At 42.3% G+C, this 18,928-nt stretch overlaps 1 protein-coding gene across 1 annotated transcript in view; it reads right to left on the reverse strand.

Moving 5' to 3' along the window:
- The window catches only part of PRTFDC1 (phosphoribosyl transferase domain containing 1), a 173,928-nt gene that overhangs the window by 26,120 nt on the left and 128,880 nt on the right, over positions 1-18,928 (reverse strand). The window contains exons 8-9 of the mRNA XM_081556819.1: positions 12,915-13,418; positions 12,554-12,641 (exon numbers count right to left, since the gene is read on the reverse strand). Coding sequence (XP_081412945.1) covers positions 13,390-13,418 — 29 coding nt within the window. The 3' untranslated portion in view covers positions 12,554-12,641; positions 12,915-13,389. The remainder of the gene's footprint in view (positions 1-12,553; positions 12,642-12,914; positions 13,419-18,928) is intronic.

Here is an 18,928-nt window from a genome sequence, read left to right on the forward strand (position 1 = left end):
CCTTAACAAAGAAGCCACTGCAATGAGAAGCCTGTGCACCATAGCTAGAGAAAGCCCTTGCACAGCAATGAAGCCCCAGAGCAACCAAAAATAAATTAAAAAAAAAATTTTTTAAAGATTGGTATTAGCTATTGTCAATAAGTTAGAAGGAGTGAAGGCTCAGAATCCTTGTTTACCATCATAGAGTGTTGTCTCTTGAAATAACACAGGTATATAAATATTGCCGCTGATGCTGCTAAGTCGCTTCAGTCGTGTCTGACTCTGTGCGACCCCATAGACGGCAGCCCACCAGGCTCCCCCGTCCCTGGGATTCTCCAGGCAAGAATACTGGAGTGGGTTGCCATTTCCTTCTCCAATATAAATATTAGGGGATTTCTTTTTCTATTGAAACAGAGAATACCAACTAAAGGGAAAGGTCAAATTTTTCTCATCAATTCTGTAAGTTTCCTTAGGTTTAAACTTGATGAAGGACTCAGGTAGGTATTTACTTGCTTCATCTAATTAGTGACTTAGAGTTATTATCTGAAAAGTCATATAAGAACATAAAAACTCCACTTTATTATAGTACCATAAGGCCCAGAGCAGCATGCTTACTGTCTCAATGTTATTAAACATACATCCTGAAAGACACAGGTGTATGGCGTTGGGTGGAGATAAGTCTCTAAAAATTCTGGTTTACTAAGTTACCTTTTATTTTTTTAACCTTAAGAAAGAAACTCATAGGAGATAGTTAAGGTGATAGGCTTGGTTGCTGTCTTAAGATGCTAACTTGGGGACTTCCCAGTGGTACAGTGGCTAAGACTCAGCACTCCCAATGCAGGGGGCCTGGGTTCAGTTCCTGGGTGGGTAACTAGATCCCACATGTTGGAACTAAGAGTCTGCTTACTGCAAGTAAAGATCCCACATGCCACAATGAAGATCAAAGAGCCCATGTTTTGCAACTAAAGATCCGGCACAGCCAAATGAATACATTTTTTTTTTCAAAAAGAAGCTAATATGAGATGATAATATGTGCTGTTGTCATCTTCCAAAACTTCTGAAACAGATAAGCAGATAAACAAACAAGAAACTAACTGTCCAACCTGCAGAATCTGTTGTTGGAATCTGTGAGTATAAGTTTGGGTCTGCTGATTTCTATGGTGGGCACTTAAAAGTAGGAAGAACTGACCCCATCACAATCAATAGTCACCAAGAGGCCAAAGGGGCTGGTTTATTTAGTTCACTCTTTAGAAAAGAGTTGCAGGTATTGTCCCAAAGGCTTGATATCAAGGCCTGATGGAAGGCAGCCAGTCTGAGCGAGAGGGAACTCTTTATCATGAGCTAATAAAGGTGTGGGCATGTTCTGAAAGATAGGCATAAGCTGTCTAACTAGCAGCCCACCGTGTAAAGCTCACACCAGAGTTTTGGGTAGTTTCATTCTTCTTTGAGAGGCTCCATTTGGTGAGTATGCTGATCCCTTTGACTAGCACTACAATTTCTTTATGAATTGGTACGATTTCTCAGAAGAAAATAAAGATAATTTTAAGAGCATCTCCGTGGATATTCACTTTTCCCTCTTTCAAAAAGTAATGAAACAAGCCTACAGGCTGGGTTCCATCTTGGTCAAACTGCAAATATGTGACATTTTAGGAATCTTGGGCTATTTTATTCTTCACACCCATTTAATCACAGTTTGGTGACTGGGGTTTGATGGAATAAAGCAGTGCTGTAGATTCAGGGCAGTTCTGTTTCTGGGATTTTGTAGCAACTATGGTTTCAGGAGAGAATGGAAAAAATAAACACACTTAGTAACTCAAAGGCCAGCTGCTTGAAAACTGGCTTGGACATTCTGGACTCATCACCATGACTTTTTCTATTTTCTTCTTGTTGTTGTCCTAAATTGTAAACAGATTTGTGTGGATTCTTCTCTTGTATATTTATATTTGGGGAAGAAGCAGGCTGGGGCATTCCTCTTTTCTACATTTATATACACTTCAGAAATCTAAAAATATAAGGTCAAGATTTTCTACTGACTAAAAACTAAGAGCAAAGAATTGAAAGAAATGTAATTGATTATGGGTAACTTTTCCTTCCACTGTAAGTGAACCTAGTTAACAGTATCCTTCACCCTAAATAACATCCTCTAGAGTGTCAAAGAGCTTTAGAAAATATTAACTTAGATGCAGAAACCTCAACTGTGTGGATCTGTATTATAAGGAATGCAAGAGAAATGCTTTTAAAAAATAGATTTACTAGACTGTGCCAGGTATCAGCTGAGGCATACAGGATCTTTTTTAGTTGCGGGATCTAGTTCCCTGATTAGGGATCAAACCAAGGCCCCCTGCATTGGGAGCATGGAGTCTTAGCCACTGAACCAACGCATACATAATTTTGGAGAAGCAGTAAAAATGAAGGTACCGTGGATATTTGGGAGGCAACTCACCAAAATTTATTCTTTTCTTCTGCTTAAAGTACTCTGAGATTTTTTTTGGGGGGTGGTGGGAATCTCTTTGTGAATCTGTTGTAAATTAGTCATGAAATTATAGCAATTACAGTGGAATTGATCCAGGCATGGGCCTAATTGGCTTAAACCCAGAACATTCTATCTCTCTTAAGGATTACTTAGGGACAAAGATCATCAATTTTGGGTTAGTGAGACATGTCTACGTAGAGTGTAAGTCTTTGGAGAAGTTAGTTCCCTCACTCTTCTCACTACTCCCTCTTCTCTCTCCAAATTCTTCCTCTGATGGAAAGGTCTGGAATAACTAGAGCTATTGTTATAATGAATGGATCTGGCCTTAAGACAAACTGAGTCATGGGGTGGAGGGGAGGGTAGACATGAGAAAGAAACAGATGACAGGAATAGGTGCCCACTTGGCCTTAAGAACCCTGAGTCAAGTCGTGGATTATCCAGTCACATGAACCAATAAACTCCCCACTCTTTCACTGTTTGGTTAAGGCATTTTGGGCCGGGGTTTCTTCTACTTGCAACCAAAAACATTCTGATAGCTACAAAGGGGCTGAATTACAATGTAGTCACTGGAAATTTCCAATAGAAATTTCAGTGACAATGAACATATTCCATAAATGTGCTGATCAATATGGTAGCTACATGTGTCTATTAAGTTGCAGGTGGTGATTGAGGAACTAAGCTTTCAATCTAATTAGTTAAAATTAAAATTTCAATACAGCTACCCCCTGGAGTAGGAAATGGCAACCCACTCCAATACTCTTGCCTGGAGAATCCCATAGACAGAGGAGCCTGGCAGGCTACAGTCCATGGGGTCGGACACAACTTAGCAATTAAACCACCACAGTGGCTACTATTTTGGACACCACATCACTAGATGTCTTTAAGATCTCTGATAGTTTTAACATTGTATGATTTTATGAGTGTACTCAGTGCACATAAATAACACCCACAAATAGATCCAAATGTTACCTAAACTAAAATCTGTTGCCAGTACACACAAGACATCTGATTTCCAGTAAAATTGGATATATTAGATTTATGTGTCCATTTAAAGCTGCTGCTACGGCAGCTAATTTATGAGCAGATGATAAAAAGATCAACGTGCACCACTTTCCACATTAGACATTTTATAGCTGGGAAGACTTGGACAAAATATGCAAACTCTCTAACAATATTTTGAGGATTAAGTGAGATAATACATGTGATGGATTCAGCATAGAATCTTGCCCAGAGTAAATGTCAGTAAATGGCAGCTATACCTGCTACCACCACTATTGCCCAAGAGGGACAAGGATGACCAAATGTCACTCCCGTGCCCTTAGTATCTAGAAACACCTCTATCTGAGTAGACTAGTGACAGGTTACTGAGATATTGAAGTTGGAAAAGGCTTAGAGAGCAAGTCACTCAAGGAGATATATTAATAGTTACAGAGGGTTAAATTAAGTATCAGTATCAAATATTAAAATAAGTATCAAAGTAACCAGGAAGTTAGTATAGGAGAGAAATTAAAACCAAGACCTCCTGGCTTGAAATTCAGGGACCTATGCATTTTCTCATTGTTGTTGTTTAGTCACTAAACCATGTCCGACTCTTTTGAGACCCCATGGACTGTATCCCGCCAGGCTCCTCAGCCCATAGGATTTCTCAGGCAAGAATACTGGAGTGGGTTGTCATTTCCTCCTCCAGGGGATCTTCTGGACCCAGAGATCGAACCTGCATCTCCTGCATTGGCAGGCAGATTCTTTACTGCTGAGCCACCAGGAAAGCCCTATAGTATACTTTATTTGATTTCACATTTTCCTAGATTTTTCAAACTTCCTAGAATTCTCTATTCACCTTAGCAAACAAGATAATACTGGTGATTTATGGAAAACTCCATCTTTTACAATAAGATAAGCTTCTCAAGACCTTTTAATCTCAAGGCTGACTCTAGACTCACTCTTTAAGAAGTGATCAAAGATTTTGGCTGTCAAGGTTATTGAATGTTGGGAGCATAGCTGTTTGAAAGTGAAGTGAAAGTGCAAGTGAAAGTCGCTCAGCCATGTCCAGCTCTTTGTGACCCCATGGACTATACAGTCCGTGGAATTCTCTAGGCCAGAATACTGGAGTGGGTAGCCTTTCCCTTCTCCTGGGCATCTTCCTAACCCAGGGACTGAACTCAGGTTTCCTGCGTTGAAGGTGGATTCTTTACCAGCTGAGCCACAAGGGAAGCCCAAGGATACTAGAGTGGGTAGCCTATGCCTTCTCCAGGGGATCTTCCTGACCCAGGATTTGAAGCAGGGTCTCCTGCATTGTGGGTGGATTCTTTATCAACTGAGATATCAGGGGAAATATTTCCAAATTCAACACTGTTCAGATCTCTTTCTCTATATCTTAAAAAAAATCTTTTTTTGGAGTTTTTAGTACTGTATTATGATGGTCAAAGGCAGAATTATAACATAAATCCCTTACCGGATCACAGATTTTCCTCTTCTCTCTCTTGTTGAAGGGCTACTCTTTTTTTGCTTTCAAAATGGAGCAAACAAGGTCTAAAACCAAAATCTCTGCTGATTTAATACTCAGCAATATTTAATAATAGCTCATCTATGAGTCAAGATGACAGAACACAGCCCACCCACAATTTATTACTAAATAAGCTCCACACCTCCAAGCTTAGAAGGTTCAAAGTCATTCCAATTCTTCTCTCTGATTTTGCAGTTGAATTACCTCATTAAAAATTATTATTAGATTGCTATTCCTATTAGATTGTGATCAATATTTTAAGGCAGGAAGATCTGAATGAGAAGGTGAGACTCCCACGAGTTAATTTTGCATTATATTGCTTCTATAGCTTTAAGATCTGTATCTTTTAAGCTACTGTATGAAATTAAGTACAAGTGTTTTGAAGGAAATATCTGATTTGCAAAGACTTTTTTGCCCGTGGCTGTAAAAAAGGGAAAAATGTGTTCCTAGGGCTGCCACATTTCTTCCTTTCTCATAAGAAAATTTAGGGGAGGGGCTTCCCTGGTGGTCCAGGGGCTAAGACACTGTGCTTCCAAAGCAGGAAGTCTGGGTTCGATCCCTGGTCAGGAAGTTAGATCCTCCACGCCGCAACTAAGAGTTCACACGCTGCAACTAAAGATTCAGCATGCCGCGATTAAGATGCGGTGCAGCCAGATACATAAATAAATATTTTTAAAAAAGAAAGTTTAGAGGAACAAACTTTTTCTCCAAATAAATGTGTACCTTTGTCAATTAGGGGTTAAATTGGCTTTGAGTGTCTAGAGTGGAAACTAATGATGAATTTCAGAATAATTTCTGGGAAGTGTCACCCAAGCTCCAAAAAGGAGACTGTAAGTTTTTAGAACATAAGCCAATGGGAAGTTGGGGACATTCGATATTTCAAACATATTTCAAATACTTACTTCTTGCCCGTGCCATGAAGCGTGCAGAATCTTTGCTCTCAGGCCAGAGATCAAACCTGTGCCTCTGGCAGTGGAAGCACAAAGTCTTGACCACTGGACTTTCAGGGAGGTCCCCTCAATCATGCTTAAAGTTTGAATGATACTGGCTTAAACAGTTTTTTTAAACAATATATAGGCAACAGCATATATGGCCCATAGTTCAATTCATGGGCAACAGCACAAAATAACAGATTCTAAAAATATAATAGTGAAGGTTACATAAAAAAACATTAAAATGTAAAGCACGAATGCACATGAAAGGCTACTAGGCATATTCAGGAGGGTATCTGAATAGTGATAGCAAAAAAAATGTCCTATTGTAAAAATAAATGTGATGGTTGATATATACATATGAAGGATGCAATAGGTCAATGTTAATCATATCCTCCATTGCATTTTTTCACTTTGAAAGTACTGAGAGATCCAGTAGTGAGTCATAATGGTTACTTCCAAGCGAGATCAATTTTGAAGGAGCCCTATTCCTGAGACCAACTGATAAATGTCATTTGTAATGGGAAACATTTGCTTTCTGGCTAGTTACGAGCATTTAGGTAGACAGTAATGCGTTGCAGCTGAAGGGTGGAGCTCCTCTAAAAAGAAGTATATTTTTTCTTTGCCAAATATAATGAAAAAAGTACAACTTCCAACTGCCCCACTATTGATACTCATTCAAGAAAGATTCTTGCAATATGACTCTTTCACAGGAAAGAAAAAACACTGGAAAATCAGAAGAGCAAATTATTACAGTTCAATAAACAGTGAGGAGTTGTAAGAAGAATAATCAAGATTTATCACTATAGAAACGAAGACACAAGTGAAAACAAAGAATAGATACAGTTTACAGTAAAGTAAGTGAAGAAGAACTAAAGAGCCTCTTGATGAAGGTGAAGGAGGAGAGTGAAAAAGTTGGCTTAAAGCTCAACGTTCAGAAAACTAAGATCATGGCATCTGGTCCCATCACTCCATGGGAAATAGATGGGGAAACAGTGGAAACAGTGTCAGACTTTACTTTTTTGGGCTCCAGAATCACTGCTGATGGTGACTGCAGCCATGAAATTAAAAGACGCTTACTCCTTGGAAGGAAGGTTATGGCCAACCTAGATAGCATGTTTAAAAGCAGAGACATTACTTTGCCAACAAAAGTCCGTCTAGTCAAGACTATGGTTTTTCCAGTGGTCATGTATGGATGTGAGAGTTGGACGGTGAAGAAAGCTGAGCGCCGCAGAATTGATGCTTTTGAACTGTGGTGTTGGAGAAGACTCTTGAGAGTTTCTTGGACTGCAAGGAGATCCAATCAATCCATCCTAAAAGAGATCAATCCTGGGTGTTCATTGGAAGGTCTGATGTTGAAGCTGAAGCTCCAATACTTTGGCCACCTCATGCGAAGGGTTGACTCATTGGAAAAGACCCTAATGCTGGGTAGGATTGGGGGCGGGAGGAGAAGGGGACGACAGAGGATGAGATGGTTGGATGGCATCACCGACTCGATGAACATGGGTTTGGGTAGACTCCGGGAGTTGGTGATGGACAGAGAGGCCTGGCGTGCTGCAATTCATGGGGTCGCAGAGAGTCGGACACGACTGAGCGACTGAACTGAACTGAACTGAAGTGTATTTTTACACACATGTTAGAATGGGCTAGTTTTTGTTTTAGTTACAAATAAATCCTAAATCTCAGGTGCTTGAGACAATAACGGCTTATTTTTCACTCTGCTCCAAGTCTGACGTGCGTTTGCAAGGCAGGTGTGCTCATCCGTGTCACCAGTACTTCCCTAATCAATGTGGGAAGGGGGTTAAAGCTCTACAATACCTACCCCGGCAATGAAATGCCTCCGCCTACAAGTGACACATGTCCCTTTCATTTCATTGGCCAAAGCCAGTCACATGGTCATGACTAATTTCAATATATTGAAGTGCAAGTCTATCATATGCTTGCCTGGAGCAAGGAGATCATAATATTTGTGAACAGTTTTAATGGCTATCACATCACTTTTCTGTGTAGTTTTTTTTTTTACTTTTTTACTTTGTATCGGGGTATAGCTGATTAACAGTGTTGTCAGGTGAACAGTGAAGATGCTCAGCCATACATATATGTGTATCCCGTCTCCCCCATACTCTCCTCACATCCAGGCTGCCACATAACATTGAGCAGAGTTCTCTGTGCTATACAGTAGGACCCTGTGGTTATATATTATAAATATAGCAGTGTGTACATGTCCATCCCCAACTCCCAAACTCCCTCCCCCCAACCTTAACCCCTGGCAACCACAAATTCATTCTCTAAGTCTGTATCACATCATATTTGATGAAAGAAGAGCTGGTTGTAGACAAGGACTGTTACATGCAAGGTGAGTCCGACAACCAGAATACCAACAATTCAACATGTAAGGAGAATACCAACAATAGGAAGGTATTTGATGTCTTCAAAAGAATAACTTTCACATTTACTGATAATCAATATACTAATATTAGAATCTAGAAAATGTATCATGTAGGTTGAACAGAAGGATACAAGTAGTTGTGACAAATGGTCCCAACATGCATTTCAGGCAAAACTAGACTGGTCTGCTGGAGAAGGCAATGCAACCCACTCCAGTACTCTTGCCTGGAAAATCCCATGGACGGAGGAGCCTGGTAGGCTGCGGTCCATGGGGTCGCTAAGAGTCAGACATGACTAAAGCGACTTAGGAGCAGCAGACTGGTCTGCTAGTACCATATATTCTCCATATGTTTACTTAGCAAGTCAAAGACATTTTCTAATGAATTTATTAGGAAGCATGGTCTTCGTTTGACTTTTTTTATTTTTTTAACCAAGGGGAAACTTTCACCCTTATTGGGAGCCCAGATAAAATCTTAGGCAGCACCATGGCATACAAAACAAACTGGACCTGAGCCTCTTGGACTGGGATTGGAGGCCCAGTATTCCCACAGTGGGCCTGAAATACTGCATAAACCCTGAAAAACGCTAGATTGCTGCTTCAAGAACACTTTTCAAAGGAAAGAAGTTGTCTCCTTGTCAAACAATGGAAGTTTTCATTTCAAAAAGCCAAGAATTATGGAGAGACCTAGAGACTGTCATCAGTCCTGTTCAGTTGCTCAGTCGTGTCTGACTCTTTGTGACCCCATGGACTACAGCACATCAGGCTTCCCTGTCCATCACCAACTCCTGGAGCTTGCTCAAACTCATGTCTATCGAGTCGGTGATGCCATCCAACCATCTCATCCTCTGAAGTCCCCTTCTCCTCCTGCCTTCAATCTTTCCCAGCACCGGGGTCTTTTCCAATGAGTCAGTTCTTCACATCAGGTGGCCAAAGTATTGGAGTTTCAGCTTCAGCATCAGTCCTTCCGATGAATATTTAGGACTGATTTCCTTTAGGATGGACTGGTTGGATCTCCTTGCTGTCCAAGGGACTCTCAAGAGTCTTCTCCAACCCCACACTTCAAAAGCATCAATTCTTCAGTGCTCAGCTTTCCTTATGGTACAACTCTCACATCCATACATGACCACTGGAAAAACCATAGCTTTGACTAGATGGATCTTTGTTGGCAAAATAATGTCTCTGCTTTTTAATATGCTGTCTAGGAGACTGTCATACAGAGTGAAGTAAGTCAGAAAGAGGAAAACAAATATCATATATTATCGCTTATATGTGGAATTTAGAAAAATGGTACAGATGAACCTATTTGCAAAGCAGAAATAGACACAGATGCAGAGAACAAATTTATGGATCCCAAGGCGGGGAGGGAGAGAGGAATGAACTGAAAGATTGAGATTGACATATATACACTACATATAAAATAGACAACTAATGAGAACCTGTTGTACGGGGAATTCTGCTCAGTGCTCTGTGGTGACCTAAATGGGAAGCAAATCTAAAAAAGAGGGAATATATGTATATGTATAACTGATTCGCACTGCTACACAGCAGAAACTAACAACATTGCAAAGCAACTCTAATAAAAATTAATTTTTTCAAAAGTCAAGAATTACAAGAGTGACAATGGGCCTTTCAGTTCATTTCTATGTTAATCTATTTACTATGTTTTTAAGAGATAGCACAATATTTATCCTCCAATTTAATTATGTGATTCATGAGACAGTATTATTTGTATCTGTGACTGTGCTATATAAACCTTAATATATGTGTATATGTGTATGACTGAGACATAGTTTCACAAAATCTAACTTGTCTTTACTCCATGCATGGAAATTAAAATTATACAAAATTAAAAGATGCTTGCTCCTTGGAAGAAAAGCTATGACAAACCTAGCCAGCATATTAAAAAGCAGAGACATTACTTTGCTGATAAAGATTCGTATAGTTAAAGCTATGGTTTTTCCAGTAGTCATGTATGCGTTTGAGAGTTGGACCATAAAGAAGGCTGAATACCAAAGAATAGGTGCTTTTGAATTGTGATGCTGGAGAAGACTCTTGAGAGTCCCTTGGACTGCAAGGAGATCCAATCAGTCCATCCTAAAGGAGATCAGTCCTGAATATTCATTGAAAGGACTGGTGCTGAAGCTGAAGCTCCAGTACTTTGGCCAACTGATGCGAAGAGCTGACTCATTAGAAAAGACCCTAATGCTAGGGAAGACTGAGGGCAGGACGAGAAGGGAGCGCCAGAGGATGGGATGGTTGGATGGCATCACCAACTCAATATACATGAGTCTGAGTAAATCTCTGGGAGATGATAAAGGACAGGGTAGCCTGTCTATCTCATGGACTACGTAGTCCACGGGGTCACAAAGAATCGGACACGACTGAGAGACTGAACAACAACATGTAGCAACTGACAGGTTCTTTTCTATACTTTTTTAAAAATGCTAATTTCAACCCACTACATTGTTTCACTAATGGATCATGACCTCAGTCTGAAAATCCTGATTTGAGGGAAGTTTCTAGTTGGTATGCCACAGGGATCTAGTCTGTGAAACATTTCTCCTGGTGGTTTGATTTAGGACATTGACTGAACGCTGATTGTCACTGTCATGTTTGCAGACAGACGATATCAGACTGGAAGATGTAGCTAATATGGCCTTAATAGGCTGCAACAATGGATCCAAGAAAACAGGCTGTGTTTTCAAAAAGTTAAAGGTATAACCCTACACTACATTAAGCGATATAAGTCATATTTCCCAAATAGGGGACATATTTTAAAATTTATTTCATCTTTGTAGAAGGAGTTATGATTTAAAAATAGAACATATGGGAAAGATCTCAGGATTTTAATTTAGTACAAGCAGGATCCGAGTCATCAGGGTTAAGTGATTGCCAAAATAACCAGGTGAAAAGCAATCAGACGAAGAGGCCCTGAGAACCTTTCCTGAGGCCAGAGTTTACCTGGGTGTTTGCATTTACTTCTCAGAAGCACATTTTAATCAGAGGGACAATGACAAATGAGAACAAGGACACATGAGGTAGGGGAAGAACCACATCACATGAAGGACAGTTGAAGGAGTGCAGGGTGTGGAACCTGAAAATGCAAGACTTAAAGGAATTTCCAGTAGTCATGTATGGATGTGAGAGTTGGACCATAAAGAAAGCTGAACACTGAAGAATTGATGCTTTTGAACTGTGGTGCTGGAGAAGACTCTTGAGAGTCCCTTGGACTACAAGGAGATCCAATCAGTCAATTCTAAAGGAAATCAGCCCTGAATATTCATTGAAAGAACTGACGCTGAAACTGAAGCTCTAATATTTTGGCCACCTGATGCTAAGAACTGACTCACTGGAAAAGACCCTGATGCTGGGAAAGATTGAAGGCAGGAGGAGAAGGGGATGACAGAGGATGAGATGGTTGGATCACCGACTCGATGGACATGAGTTTGAGCAATTTCTGGGAGCTGCTGATGGACAGGGAAGCCTGGCATGCTCCAGTCCATGGGGTTGCAAAGAGTTGGACACGACTGAGCAACTGAACTGACTGAAAGGAATAGTGGTCTTCAAGTATCAGAAAATCTGATATGAATCACATGAAAGAAAGATGACACTTGGTCCCTTGTCTCTCAGAAGGCAGAATCATTCATTCATTCATTCAACAAACTTGTTGAGCACCTATTACTTTTTATTAAGCCAAGTTTTAGAAGTCCAGGAATAAAAGGAACTCAAAAACCACACAGTCTAGTGGGCATGAAGGACACATCCCAGCTTTCTGAAATTTGCACTTATGTCTCTTGTGGCAGTAGTGTCCCTTGGGCAGGCATAGCCCCTTCACAGTGCATTGCCTTCTGTGTGGGATCATTTATTGTCCAGACTCATGGTCTGCACCATGCCCCTGACCAGGTCATCATCCAGCAAAAATCTTTCAAAAGCTCCCAGTTACCTCTAGAATAAGATCTAAAAACCAAAGAGCACCCAAGGCTTGTTTTCAAAAATCTCTTTTTTCAGCAGTGTCTCCTGCCACCCCGCACCCCAGCCATTTTAAATTAAGTTCAGTTCCCTAAACGTGCTGTGCTCCCTCATGGCCTTCCCAATGCTGTATGCCCATCCTCATCGCCAGCCCCTGGGTGACTTCTGTGTTTCCACTATGACAACGCGGTTACCACCTACTTCAGGAGGCCCCCGGGACTCCCGCTGGCCGTGTTCCATGAACCCTCCTCTGTGCTCCAGGGCACACAGTCCCCCTTTGTTACTGATCCTAGTGAACTGTCACTTACCTAGAAGCTCTGTGAAGACTGCAATGTTTTCTCTTGGTATCTCAGCACCGGGTGCAGTGGGTGGCGCAGAGCTGGTCTTCAAAAATGCCTGTTAAATGTATCAATGAAGGGTTCTGATTGCACCAAGAGATTATTTCCTAAAACAACTTTTAATAGAGTATCATCTGTAAAAATAGTCACTATGTTGTACACCTGAAACTGATATTGTAAATCAACTATACTTCAATTTAAAATAAAACAGGTAAGCATTTCCAAAGATAGAGCTGTTGACTGACTTTCAACTTTTGAAAATGAATCTAAACAGACGAAATGTGAGAGAGCTCTTTAGAAACTCACTTCTAAGGTCAAGACCACCACTGACCTCTAGGCAACAGGAGCCCGAAGTGAGTGAGGTAACAGGAAGCACTCTCTGAAACTTGCTCCCCACGAACGCAAGGAGAGGATGAGGAGGGATTGTTGACGGTCATCATCAGAAGCTGATCTCCATTTGCTGCTCTGTGAGTTGTCCTGGCATCTCAGGGGGCATTCAGCCTTTCTCTCCTACATGAAGGCTGGCACCGGGCAGTCCATGTGTCAAGGCAGTAAAACAATCCCGCATGAAGGGCAGCACGTTGTCCGTGGGCCATGCCAGCCCGAGGAAACAGTGCTGCCTTTGAGAGACACAAAGAGCCACTGTCCTTGCCTCTTTTTTTCTTCTTCAAAAACTGTCAGAGTCCAAAACTCGCTGCGGAGATAACAAAGGCTCCTCGCAGACTGAGCAGAAGGCTGTAGCCGTTCCACCTGTAGAACCCCAGCCAAAACCAGCCCACAGGCCACAGCCCACAAGATTAAGGTAGTCAAGCATCCTTTTCACCTGGTCCGTAATCTGAAACAAAAATAAGCTTTGCTGAAAAAAAAATAGAATGCCCCTCCCTTTTTTTTCTCTGCCCCTATTGGTTCAGGACTGCCCTGTTCTCATCCATGGAGTGAATCAGCTTCTGCTTGCCAGGATGTCTCCTTGGTAATATTTACCCCACTTGCTGGTGTCTTCCATGATGCTGCCATTATATCCGTGTACTATAAAAGCCTGAGGAGTTATTTTAGCAAAGACTGAGGAACCATCCATAGAGCAGGTCCTGTGCTAAATGGGAGGTTGGATTGACTGACCACTGAGATCCCTTCCTGGTTCTGTAATTAGAAGGCAAGGAGAGGGAACATGTAATTCATTCAAGTCTGTGGTCACCCGGTAGTCACATTAATAACCCAAATGGCTCAAATGTGGACAGTGCTGCCAAGGAGTCAGGTGCAGAGGGCAAGGGCAGTTAGGAGAGAACAGAGGGAAGAGGAAGGCTAAGAGACAGGGCTGCCGTTAAGAAGAAAGTTGACATCAATCTACACTGGGCATGTGCTATGTTTCAGGCAGGAGCTCGTGACACAGGTGAAACACAAATGGCTTGGAGACGAGCAGTGAAAAAGAGACCTGTACTCAGGCTACTCCAGTGCAATGGGCTGGGTGCCAGGGTGTGTCTGTGCAGGTAGCACAGCGTGTCTGGAGGGAGATAAAATAAAACTTCTTCAATGAGGCAACGAGTGAGCTTAAGCTTAAGAATGAACAACAGCTGATTTAATTTGGGAGGAGGGGGTGGGAGGATGTCAGAAAGGACAGCAAAGCTATAAAGCATGTGAGATCGTGGCAGACACAGAGCCGCAGGCGGTACCTGGGCATGGCTGGCATAGAGGACACTGTGAAAAGACAGCAGAAGTACTGGGAAACAGGGGGCTACCAGACTGTGAAGGTCTCTCCTGCCATGCATAGCAGTGGGGGACTTACTGTCAGTGTTGGGAAGACATGGGTCCCAGAGCCCTGGGGAAGAACTGCTTCCTGGCAGGGACCTGTGAAGCAGACAAAACTTCAGAGAGGGTGAGAGACTATAGGCACTGGACTTCCCAGGCTAACAGAAACAGGAGAGAAGGGGACAGGGCACAGCCTTGAAGAGAGTGACCTAGCCATCGACATTATGACAAAAACTGGTTAGAACCAACTAAGTCCAAGATGGTGGAAGAGTCAACTTCCAGTGGACCTTGAACTTCATTATATGCTCACTGTAATGTGTTAGCACTACAAATTGCCAACATCTGTTGGATCATTGAAAAAACTAGAGAGTTCCAGAAAAACATCTACTTCTGCTTTATTGACTACACCAAAGCCTTTGATTGTGTGGATCACAACAAACTGTGGAAAATTCTGAAAGAGATGGGAATACCAGACCACCTGACCTGCCTCCTGAGAAACCTGTATGCAGGTCAGGAAGCAACAGTTAGAACTGGACACGGAACAACAGACTGGTTCCAAATTGGGGAAGGAGTACATCAAGGCTGTATATTGTCACCCTACCTATTTAACTTATATGCAGAGTACATCATGCTAAATGCCACGCTGGATGAAGCACAAGCTGGAATCAAGATTGCTGGGAGAAATATCAATAACCTCAGATATGCAGATGACACCATCCTTATGGCAGAAAGCGAAGAACTAAAGAGCCTCTTGATGAAAGTGAAAGAGGAAAGTGAAACAGTTGGCTTAAAACTCAACATTCAGGAAACTAAGATCTTGGCATTTGATCCCATCACTTCATGGTGGGGGTGGGGAGATGGGGAAACAATGGAAACTGTGAGAGACTTTATTTTTGGGGGCTCCAAAATCACTGCAGATGGTGACTGCAGTCATGAAATTAAAAGACACTTGCTCCTTGGAAGAAAAGCTGTGACCAACCAAGACAACGTATTAAAAAGCAGAGATATTATTACCTTGCCAACTCAATGGACATGAGTTTCAGTAGGCTCTGGGAGTTGGTGATGGACAGGGAACCCTGGCATACTGCAGTCCATGAGGTCGCAAAGAGTCGAACACGACTGAGTGACTGAACTGAACTGAATGTGTTAGCATCTAAATGACACATCCCAGTTCCCAGGCTGCCCGTAAGAGGTCAAAAAATGGGTGGTGGCCCAATTCCTGGAAATCCCTGCCCCTTCTCCAAAATAGTTGGAATAACCCTCCCACTCATTAGCCTACGAAATTACCCAGCCCATAAAAACTAACCACGCCATATTTCAGGGTCTCTTGCCTTCTGAGGTGGCCCATACTCTTTCTGTGGAGTGTGTTTCTCCCAGGGTTATTCTTGCCTTTTGAGATGAACTGCATTTTGTCTATGGAATGTGTAAAAGTGAAAGTTGATCATTCCTGTCCAACTCTGCAACCCCATGGACTGTAGCCTGCCAGGCTCCTCCGTCCACGGAATTCTCCAGGCCAGAATCCTGGAGTGGGTAGCCATTTCCTTCTCCAGGGGATCTTCCCAACCCAGGGATTTGACCCAGGTCTCCCACACTCCAGGCAGATTCTTTACCATCTAAGCCACCAGGGAAGCTCAAGAATACTGGAATGGGTAGCCTATCCCTTCTCTAGGGGATCTTCCTGACCCAGGAATCGAACAGGGGTGTCCTGCATTTTTTACCAGCTGAGCTACCAGGGAAGCTCATGCAATGTGTATCTTTCTAAATAAATCCACTTCTTACCTATCACTTTGTCTCTCACTGAATTCTCTCTTTGCTGAGACATCAAGAAACTGAGCTTCGTTAAGTTCTGAGACCAAGGGTGTAATTTCAATTAAAAGGCCGTGGGTTCAAGTCCTCGTCTGAGGTGTGCAATTTCATAGTCAAGATTGTCAGTTCTCAAGTGTGGATGAAGAATGTCGCCAGCCATATCAGCAAACAAACGACATTTTGGTCATCAAGCCATCAACCACTGCAGCCGTCACAACAGTGCAGCTGGAGGGGGCTTTAAGATGGGAGAAAAACAAGATACTGGCCCTAGACAACTAAAGCGTGTATCAAAGAGATGGTTCCGATGAGCTCAGCCTCTTGGATCTTCCCATAAGGAAAAGCACTAAATTTGTTAACTGGAGATGTCTGGGTTTTCTTTAATTAACAGTAATTCTTTGATGTTTCTACTACCTGGTTTTTGTTGCAAAAATATCTATATATCCTGGTTCCTCTCTTACCTCTTTGGAACAGTCCCTCAGAGGTATATAAAAGGCTGACTCTTGGGCTTTCATCCTGGTCAATCTGCTGAATAAAACATAATTCTCAACTTTCAGCTGTGCATTTGTTTTCATTCCATACAAACATGGCAGGAGAGTAGGTGAAGGTTCATGTGGGCAAGGGCAATAGACATAGCAAAGATGGACTAGAATCTCTTCCTTTTCACCCCCAACAATATGCTGGCACTGTGGAAGGCCCTGGAACTCTGGGGATGTGGGGAGAAAGGTCCAAGAAGATTCAAAGTTAAATTTCCAGCAACGCAGAGGCTTAGGGCTCAGAGAATATGTGACTTTTCAAAAATTTCATATGAAAAAAAAATTTAAAAAAAAATTACATATGTATGTCTTTTGTATCAGAATTTGTGGCTTGAGATCTACTTACTACATGGATTACCTCATTTCAGCTTCACAATAACTTACACGCGAAAGCGAAGTTGCTTAGTCGTATCTGACTCTTTTCAACCCATGGACTGTAGCCTATCAGGCTCCTCTGTCCATGGGATTTTCCAGACAAGGTACTGGAGCGGGTTGCCATTTCCTTCTCCAGGGGATCTTCCTGACCCAGGGATGGAACCCAGGTCTCCCGCACTGCAGGTAGACGCTTTACCGTCTGAGCCACCAGGGAAGCCCCATTATTCTCTCTAGTTTACAGTAATTAAACACAGAGGCTACATAAGGAATGAGCTCATAAATGGTAATATTCTCATTCAAGCACCTCATTTTACCACTGAGGTAACAGAGGTTTTGGAAAAGCTAAATGGGTCTTAAGTTCCGAGGCCAAGCCTGAAGGAAATCCTGGCTATACCAATGTGCACTGGAAGGCATAGTCTGAACCACTGGACCCCCGGGGAAGTCCTCCAGGGTGCATTTTTAAAAAAACTTGAACACTGCTGTTGTTGCCTCTGCATTTGTAAGGCAGACACATGTGAAAGGCAGATTTCCTGGAGATCTTCTATTTTTGAAATATTAATTGCGGCCTAGGCTAATAGGCTAGAAGAAGCCTATCGGTCTACAAGAAGTATCTTGGTCTCACCAGGTTAACCTCTTGCCCAAACCCCTCCTCACCCATGAGAGCGGCAGCAAATCCCATGAAGGAGAGGCAGGGGAACCTCTGGAAGGGCCGCTGCTGCTGCTGAAGCAGGTAGGGAGCCCATGGGCATCCAGCCTAGGGAGCCAAGCCCACAAGGCCAGTCAGCTGCCAGGGTCAATGGAGCACTCCCAGGGCTCCAGGGCATCCTGCTTGGAGGTGGAAGTTCCCTCTCTATGGGCAGTGTGCTATTGGTTTAAGAAAGAAACTACTATTTCTAAGAGCCAAAAAGCAGAGACATTACTTAGCCGACAAAGGTCCATCTAGTCAAAGCTATGGTTTTTCCAGTAGTCATGTATGGATGTGAGAGTTGGACGATAAAGAAAGCTGAGTGCTGAAGAATTGATGTTTTTGAACTGTGGTGTTAGAGAAGACTCTTAAGAGTCCCTGGGATTGCAAGGAGATCCAACCAGTCAAACCTAAAGGAAATCAGTCCAGAATATTCATTAGAAGGACTGATGCTGAAGCTGAAGCTCCAATACTTTGGCCACCTGATATGAAGAACTGAGTCACTGGAAAATACCCTGATGCTGGGAAAGATTGAAGGCAGGAAGAGAAGGGGATGATGACAGAGGATGAGATGGTTGGATGGCATCACCGACTCGATGGACATGAGTTTGAGCAATCTCTGGGAGATGGTGATGAACAGGGAAGCCTGGTGTGCTGTAGTCCATGGGGTCACAAAGAGTTGCACATGACTAAGTCACCGGAACTGAACTGAACTGTGTTCCTGGAAGTCTCTACCTGTGTTACCTGATTTAACCGTAGTGAGATTACTATGAGAAAGGAATTATTTTCCTTTAACAGGGGGAGAAAACTGAGGATCAAAGAACTTAGAGATCCTGCCAAAGTCAGAATGTTAGGAATCAGAAGGGTGAGGTTCAAAACCAAGTATTTTCCCATCCCCCAAACCACTGGCTTCTGTTTTTCTTCCCCCACTCAACCCCCTCATTTATTTCTAAATCACCCTTCCTTACTGCATTTTTTTTTCCAGTTGTAAAAAGAGCCTAGAAAAGGACTGCTAAAATATTCCTCATCTTCCTTAAAATTGAGTGAACATATGTGGAAGTATTTGGAATGAATAATATGTAAGATATATTGAAAGGATACTTGCAGTAAAAAGATATGTGGCTTGCATTACCAAGGAGCCTCAGCTGAAGTACTGACAGGTAGTGACAACATCAAGATCATTCTGATTCCACGACTGGTACA

This window comes from Giraffa tippelskirchi, chromosome 13, assembly GCF_054371585.1.
Source record: "Giraffa tippelskirchi isolate mGirTip1 chromosome 13, T2T-mGirTip1v1.2.pri, whole genome shotgun sequence".
In the NCBI taxonomy this organism is placed as follows: Eukaryota; Metazoa; Chordata; class Mammalia; order Artiodactyla; family Giraffidae; genus Giraffa; species Giraffa tippelskirchi.